The sequence below is a fragment of the Sinocyclocheilus grahami genome, unplaced genomic scaffold (assembly GCF_001515645.1).
Source record: "Sinocyclocheilus grahami isolate Dianchi unplaced genomic scaffold, SAMN03320097.WGS_v1.1 scaffold1210.1, whole genome shotgun sequence".
Taxonomy (NCBI): Eukaryota; Metazoa; Chordata; class Actinopteri; order Cypriniformes; family Cyprinidae; genus Sinocyclocheilus; species Sinocyclocheilus grahami.
The window spans coordinates 207,064-215,528 of NW_015506389.1; the positions used below are offsets into that span (position 1 = coordinate 207,064).

Genomic DNA, 8,465 nt, shown 5'->3' on the forward strand with positions numbered 1-8,465 from the left:
GAGGAGAGGCTTCACTACGCCGAATGAACAGCTTTTTATGGGAAACGGCTTATCATTTAATGAATCGACAGCCTGTCGGCTTATCGTCAACGTCTTACACTAAACAATACTTTAGGACTGAACTATTTTCACTATTTTTATTCAGTTTACGGCACTTCTCATTCAATCCTATGGTATCCGTAAACGGCGACTGAGTGTCGCACAGCTCTGACTGAAATTCAGTGACGTCAAGGCTGTAATGTGATTGGTTGGCACACGTGATCCAAGTTAGCCGTTACTCTTTCTCCAATAGTAAGTAATACAGACCCTCTCATCTCCTAGTAAGATGATCTCTGTATAACTTTGACTCATCATGTGTCCTTAGCTGACGCGGGGCCCAGTGCGAGGTAGGGAGCGGGGCCCTCTCGGTTCGTTCGTGATCGTGGTATGGGGGGTGGCACTGGGGGTTGCACAGGACCCTCAAAGCTCAGGGCATGGTGCGACTGCACCAGTTGCACCGCTCAAAGGACGGCCCTGCATGTGACTATATGATACCATGGTACAATGATGGAATCAATTGGTAGTATCATGGGAATTTGACCACAGGAAAGCAAACAAACAAACAAAAAGAACATTGCATTGCCATGGTTTACTGTAGGCTTATATATAGCCTTAGCAATGTTACATTCATATCAACTACCATATAGCTAGTATGGTTCTACGGCATAGGCCTATTTAAAGAGTGGTACTACGATGAACGATCCACACCCAAATACATGGCAAAAGTCCATAGGAATAGGTTGTTTTGTTAGTGATATCTTTAAGTGTTTCAGTTTAATTAACCCGTTTTGAATAGCAAAATCATATTCAAGGCTGGTTTAAGATGAGGTTTTTCAGCAGGCTATAAAATAATGTCGCGACTATTTATGCAATGACAATAAAACGATTACATCTGGTATTCGCGATCGAACAAGCTCGATTGATGCTCGACTATGAGCGCGTTTCATCCAGTAAGCGGCAGTAGCTCCTCCGCGTGAGAAGCATGTCAACATATTCTGTTACACCAAATAATGATCTTTAAAAAAAGCATCAAATGACCCCTAACCATGTCTGTTTTTGATAATCCGATTATGAACTCTTCATCTTAAAAGTGCTAATTGTAGAACTAATATTACTGAGAGTAAATATAATATTATAAAACAAACAGTTTTGAGTCTTTGAGTCCTTATATATAGTCAATATATGAGTGTTCCTGTGGGTCAGTGGTAGAGCATTGCATTAGCAGTGCAAAAAGGTTGTGGGTTCGATTCCCAGGGAACACACATACTGGTAAAAAAAAAATGTATAGCCTGAATGCACTGAAAGTCGCTTTGGATAAAAGCGTCTGTTAAATGCATAAATTATTATTATTATACACACGTGACGGCACATCAGTTGGTATTCTATATTAATGTGGTAAGTTGCTAGGCAACCATAAACAACTTAACTCTTTGTTACATCCCTAAATAACAACTTTGTTCATATCTTGATCTGAATACGTCCGATATTTCTACATTTACCACATGTCTTAATTGCTTACACATACAAGTAACAAAGCAGTTCTACAGACAAATGGCAGCTCATAGTTTACTAATACCTTTATTAAATCCTCTTCTTCCAGACAAACTTGTGTGAGTATCTATTATTGTATCTTTTTTATCAGAATGTGTTTTTTCTTCTCTTTTTTCAGGTACCTGATTTTCTTCTGCCCTCTTAACCTGTTTTACAAATGTGTGGCATTTCTGCCTGTGAAACTTGTGCTAGTTGCAATGAAAGAAGTGGTCCGCACACGTAAAATCGCTGCTGGAGTTCATCACGCTCACCATGCGTATCACCACGGCTGGCTCATCATGGTCATCACTGGTTATGTTAAGGGTAAGTATCTTATATCTCCAGAGGGATTTATTTTAGGGGTCATGTAACGCTTTCATAAGACCCTTTAAAACTCTTGCTCGGGAGACCTGCACCGCTCTGCTGATTGTCTCTGTTAAAACTCACAGGGTCAGGGGTCGCTCTCATGTCCAATTTCGAGCAGCTGTTGCGAGGAGTCTGGAAGCCAGAGACCAATGAAGTTCTCAACATGTCATTGTGAGTGGAAAACCTTTACACAGAAGCAGAATTTTGGAGAGCCATGACTTGTCCACTGACATTTTGTAGAGACCATTGGGACAGCTGCATAAACATAGCTATGTTCAGATTGTCTTAAGAACTAGTTTGACCAACTAGCAGTTAGCCAAGAGGTAATCGGTCTTACTTTTCTGATTCAAACTGGGCCAATTTACCTTTTTGTAACTGACTTTGAAAAAATAAATCAAGTTTGAAAAATCGTCAGTTTAAATTCCAAAAAGAACAAAAACCATCTTAAAATAGCATTAAGTAGTCCATATGACTCATGTTTCATTCAAAGTCTTCTGAAGCTGTTCATGTTTTAGACTAATGACTTTTATAAATGTTTAGAATGTGATTCTTGTATTTTTCAGCCCTACCAAGGCCAGTCTGTATGGAGCCATTCTGTTCACCCTTCAGGAGGCTCACTTGCTCCCTGTGTCTAAAAGCATGCTCATCTGCCTCTTCACACTCTTCATGGCCTCAACCAAGGTAATAATACGCTTGCTTAAGAAGCTGAAATATAAGGGAGAGTGTAAATATCAGAAAACACAAATGTAACTCAGTATTTTCGTCTAAAAAGGAATCAAAGTGTAAAAATCAAAGACACCATGAAGCATTAAGATCCCTCATCAACTGTCCACAACAATTATGATGACTTTTCACCAGTCTGAATTCGTTCATTGACTGAATGCCCATAAATTGTCAAGGCAAATGTTCAGCAAATTTCCATGATACTTAACATAAAGTAAGCCCTGCTTTGCAAAATTAGCTCTCTTTCAGAGGGAAAGTTTGCCAAGATACATGGTCAGTAGTTTTATCTCAAAGAATGACTCTATATGGACAGAAGTATTGGGACACACCTCTTAAATTACTGAATTTAGGTGTTTCAGTATAGGATGCAATGCCACAGGTGTATAAAATGAAGCACCTAGCATGCAGTCTGCATTTACAAGCATCTGTAAATACACACTCTAAAAAAATGCTGGGTTAAAATCAACCCAGTTTGGGTTATTTGGCAACACAGTGCTGGGTAAATATTGGACAGGACACATGCTGGCTTATTTGACCTAGCTGGTTGGGTTAAATGTTTTTACTCAACATGTTCGGTTGTTTTATTTAAGTCAACTACTGTTCATAATTGTCTGTGTATTTAGAATGCAATGTCATAGTGGTCAGAGGTCCAAATACTCCATATATTGCATCCCAAAAATTGAAGATAAACATTGAACATTTTTCAATATAAATTGAAATGCCCATTATACACTCTAAAAATTGTTGGGTAAAATATGGACAAACCCAGTGATTGGGTTGTTTTCAACCAACAGTTGGGTTAAATGTTTAACCCAACGGTCTGGGTAGTAACCCAAATGCTGGGTCAAAACAACCCAATCGCTGGGTTTGTCCAGATTTCACCCAGCACTGGGTTGTATTTAATCCAGCATTTTTTAGAGTGTAAAAACCATGGTAAAATCTCAAGGAAACTATAGTCTTCCGGGATTGTTTTTGTCGTTTTCAGTAATTTGTTGTTATTCAGTATCATTGGTTTATTGCATGACTGTAAAACAGTAAGCCTTGGATGTGTTGCCACCTTGTGGGCAAACTTACTAGTGCAAAAAAAAAATACACCTCAAGGTGCATGTGCGAACTCAGCGTACAGGCGATTAAAAAACATTTTAAATCACACTGCACGCTAACAGTATGTGCGTACTGGGCTGAAAATGAAATCTGCGGCACTCAGACCATAAACTGCAGTATACTTTTGACTTTAGCAGCCCAATAGCAGTGGCCAATAACAATGCCCATTTTGACTTTTTGCACAAGCAATCAAATCTAAACCATTCAGAAACGGTAATAGCCGAGACATTTCCAACTTCATTTCTCAAGAATATTTACTATTCTTCATACAGGCGTTTATGACGGCCCGTCACTCTCACGGATCACCCGTCGCCCTCATCGAGTCTTGGCTGTGCCACCTGCTATTCGGTTCACCCCTTGGTATTGAAGATGCCCATGATCACCACCACGCCGCACCCCTCTCGCCCACCAAAACCAAGGAGGAACTGAGTGAAGGAACCCGCAAGAGGAAGCCCAAGAAAGAGTAGTTACAACAAAATCATCAACCCAACCTGTGATATGACAGAGCGGCCCGGCTCTGCTTGAGAAAGGAGGGAATTTTATCTTAAACCAATGCAAGTTTCTCTTTCAGTGGTGCTTTTAATGACAGACATGCCATATAGAGACTCTGTAAATAGCTTGCCCCCTCTTTGCCAACATCCATGTCTTTATTTTTCGTAATGTTTTCCATCATTCAAGCCCCATGCATCTGATGATGTGCAGCGTGTCATGAACAGGTGAATGAACGAAAGGCAGTGTGATGAGAACCTGCCTCTAGCCGTTTGAGTTCATACGTCACTGAAGGGTCCATCCAAATAACTTGAGACTCGTCGTCCACCACTGGTTGACCCGACTGCCACAGAACACTGCTGCTTTTTAAATCCAGTTGAATTGGGGGGGAAACCAATACATTTTCCAAAAAAAAAAAAATTAAAATTAATAAATTTTTTCAGCCAAAATCAGTCGTTTCAAATTCTTCCAAATTTTGGGTCTTCAGTGATATGGAGAAAAAAAAATTGCCTTCTATTAAACAATTTTGTTCACTAACTGACTTAAATTCATGGATAAATCCACACAAATCTAAAAAATAAAGGTTAATAAAGTCAACCTACCATCAAGGTGGACATCACTTCCACAAGAGAGTATTTTTGCTCAATACCACAACAGAATTGTTTCACACCCATTTGTAAATGTTGTGGAAACGGAATAAAATGATTAAATAGAAAAAGTGATTACTAATGTAAGGGTTAAATAGATTGTGAATTAAATCACTTTGAACAAGTTCAAAAGTGCATGTGTTCCAATTCTTAAGAAACTGATTTAAAGCGGTACACAATATTGGCATAATTTGTCATAGGTTTTTTTTGACCTGACATCTGATAAGAGTTTTCATATTAAAATATGAATCGAAAACAAAACCTTCTCACCTCGCCAGCAGATGGCATCAGACCCCCAGAGTCAAATAATCATGGTCGCTTACAGCGTTTCTGGACATCATTCAAAGCTTCACACACAATAGCCGCAGAAGTCCTCAACCAATCGCGGGCTCCACTGAGGACCATGTGACCGGAGCAGGAAGCGTGAGTGAGCGGCTGTTACAGGCGCTTTGAATCGTTACACCCGCGGTGTTTCTGACTGACCGAGAGGAAAATGGCACCTACAGGTAAGAAATACGTGCGACGCTAAACTTCAAAAGCATGCGTTGTACCACCCGAATATAAGAACCGTAACATAACTGTCTGCCTTTTAAACTAAGCCAAAGTAGTGGCGCTGTTGTGTTGTGGCTCGTTAGCGCAGTGAGCTCGTAATCCGTGGCTCAGCTGGTGCCGCTAAAAGCTCCGGTTCCGACCCCGAAAACACACCAGACCGCGGCTTTTGTCCCGCACTGACAGGGCCTAAGTTTACAGTGCAAGAGTGCAAGTTTACTCTGTTCGCAAAAGACATTTCTTATGTGTTCTGACGCGGCTTCTGTCTTTATAATGGTTTAGGGTCAGCCCAATTAAATGCGATATGTTTCCGTGGAGCATGGTTAGCTGGTTAACCTTTAAGCTCTAGGATTAATTAGCAAACTCATCACACGCCCTCAACAATCTCACTCATAATGACCGAGTCGAGCAGATATCCATGTTCAGTTGGCAATAAATCTTATTTAACCTAACTTACTTGTAGCTTACAGAAGTTATGTGCATTTAATATGCATGTGTGTGTATATAGAGAAAATATCTTATTACAACTGCAAAATTATTATATTTTATTAAAATATTTTAAGTTGGAATTCTTGTTTCAAACGAATGAAATAATTGATTTTAAGTTAATAATAAAAAGAAAAGGCCGTCGACTTTCACACAGGAGTCGACACACTTTTATATATCGCCAGGTGGTAGAACAATCATAAGCCTAAAAGCATGATTGGTTGATGGATATGTTGTTTTGGGAATAACAAATGATATGCATAGAAACTATATGTAAATCACATTTAAGTTCATACTGTTATAATATTCAGTGTAAGCAGTTGTTTTTGAATGTTCAGGTGAAGTGGTGTTTGGCTCTGGGGACCGGGTCTGTGATGACAACCGCTTGCTCTGGGATCTCACTCCCGACCGGATCCGGCAGCTTACTGGAGAGCTTATTGCCAAGACCAAAAAGGTGTATGACATGGTCTGTGCGCTGGACGTGTCCAGTGTCGGCTATGAGAACACCCTGAAGGCCCTCGCTGATGTGGAAGTGGAGTACACAGGTAGAAATCAACACTATAGATTAGGCCTGGGCGATAAAACGGTATCGATATTTATCGACGGTACACCTTCTTCGATAACGGTAGAAAAAGTGTTCGATATAGCGCAACGATATAGCCACGTGCAATTAGTGACACAGACAGTACACACGGACACATGCTGAAATGAGTGCTGTGCCTGCCTGTGATGAGGAGATTGTGAATAAAAAAAATTATATTAGTCGAATTTAAAATAAACATTTGCATTTGAATGTTAGGAGTGCATCGGGGGAGCGTCATCAGTGGCGCGCGAGACGAGGTGATGATGGTGTAAGTGACGTGTTGCATTTGAATGTTCTGTTAGTCTAGTCCACGAGACGCGCCGCTGCGGAGTTATTCATTCAAAATATTAGAGAAATATAGAAGCTCAATGCGGAGAAGATCTTGATTAGGTTCAAACCGAAACCATTCACACAGAGAACGCATATTCAGCGCATTTTTTAGACAGACAAATATGACTGCTGCACTCGTGTCACACAAGATGTATAGAAAGCCATGCAAAGTTAAAACAGTTTAAAGGGGTCATATGAGGCGATTTCAATTTTTCCTTTCTCTTTGGGGTGTTACAAGCTCTTGGTGCATAAAGAAGATCTGTAAAGTTGCAAAGACTAAAGTCTCAAATCCAAAGAGATATTCTTTATAAAAGTTAAGAGTCAGCCACGCCTACCTAAAACGGCTCGTTCTAACGAGGGCTGGGCAAAAAAATAAATTTTTCGATGAATCGTTTTTTTTTTAAATGACATCGATTCTCAAAAGCCGCGAAGTGATTTTTTCCGGGATTTGTTTCAGCACATTTAAAACAAGATCTGATTAACGTGAATCTTATCATTAGTCTTCTCCACTAGATGTCACCCTTATTTACCTTGCGCGATGTTACAACAGAAATCCTGTCATTCATTCAGCGCTTATCATGGCCATACGCGCGATTCGCAATGCTCAGGGGAAATGCTATAGTAATACTATAAATCTGCGGAAGCATTTGATATCACGCATAAGGCGCCATGATTTCCGCAATGAATGAATGACGGATGGCGCGGCGCTCTTTTTTGTTTACTACACGCATACTAAAGCGCGGATGACGCTCGCGGTGTTTTCAGCTTCTGCCGTCTCACTATATGATGATATGAACACGAATGTCATCTCCAGCTGCTCTGAGAGTCACTTGATTAGCATTTTACCGTTTCATTTGAGAAATCTACCATTATATCACATACCACAGCAGCTGGAAGTTCTTCACGGCAACCCGTCAAAATAAAAGTTTAGTTTAACGTTCTACTGTCAGAATATATTACTATTTAGCAGTCTTAAGACTCAATGCTGCTACTGCTAATAAATATTAATAAATCTTTATTTTTAAAGGAATAATCACATTTGTTTTCTCTTTAATTTTAACAGTAAACCGCTGTTGTGCAGCACTTTGTTTGCCAAAAAAAAGGGTTTAATTTTCATTTGATTATAAATTAAATTAATGTTTTATGCCTTCATCTGATTACCAGAAAAATTAAGAACATTTTATAGGGCCCAACTATTGTTTAAAAAGGACCCTATACGAAAAAAAAAGAATAGGTTTAAAATACAGGCATGTGGTTCTTAATTTATTTTTATTAATTCACTATTTGTGAACTGATGTTTGCTGTAAATTTTTTTTGAAATATCAATCGCATTTGTATTAAAACTATATTCACTGAAAGTAATAAAAAAAAAAAATCGAGAATCGAATCAAATCGGGATATCTGAATCGATACCCAGCCCTAGTTCTAACAAGTACATTACAATCTAAATGTATTAGAACATGTACATTATTATTTATGGGCTTAAAAATAAGATGCAAAAAATCAGAATATTGTACCTGGTGGGGAGTGCACAATGTAAACATGAAACATATGCCATTACCTATATTGTACTGTGGTACAGTTATGGAGGCCCTTCATAATGCAGAGGTCAACTGCCT

The 8,465-nt window shown here is 39.3% G+C and overlaps 2 protein-coding genes across 2 annotated transcripts in view; both read left to right on the forward strand.

Moving 5' to 3' along the window:
- Positions 1-1,648: 1,648 nt before the first annotated feature.
- Positions 1,649-4,714, forward strand: LOC107568060 (trimeric intracellular cation channel type A-like). The gene is made up of 4 exons (XM_016253908.1): positions 1,649-1,893; positions 2,019-2,106; positions 2,499-2,616; positions 4,035-4,714. Exons 1-4 carry the CDS (start codon positions 1,683-1,685, stop codon positions 4,227-4,229), a joined length of 612 nt encoding a protein of 203 aa, XP_016109394.1. The 5' UTR covers positions 1,649-1,682; the 3' UTR covers positions 4,230-4,714.
- Positions 4,715-5,172: 458 nt separating this feature from the next.
- The window catches only part of LOC107568058 (thimet oligopeptidase-like), a 29,311-nt gene continuing 26,018 nt past the window's right edge, over positions 5,173-8,465 (forward strand). The window contains exons 1-2 of the mRNA XM_016253905.1: positions 5,173-5,404; positions 6,272-6,478. Coding sequence (XP_016109391.1) covers positions 5,392-5,404; positions 6,272-6,478 — 220 coding nt within the window. The 5' untranslated portion in view covers positions 5,173-5,391. The remainder of the gene's footprint in view (positions 5,405-6,271; positions 6,479-8,465) is intronic.

Coding starts and splice junctions, on each gene's coding strand:
- LOC107568060 (XM_016253908.1), top strand. CDS start 1,683: ATGTGTTTTTTCTTCTCTTTTTTCAGGTACCTGATTTTCTTCTGCCCT. Junction 1,894..2,018: donor CATCACTGGTTATGTTAAGG/GTAAGTATCTTA, acceptor TAAAACTCACAG/GGTCAGGGGTCGCTCTCATG. Junction 2,107..2,498: donor GAAGTTCTCAACATGTCATT/GTGAGTGGAAAA, acceptor TGTATTTTTCAG/CCCTACCAAGGCCAGTCTGT.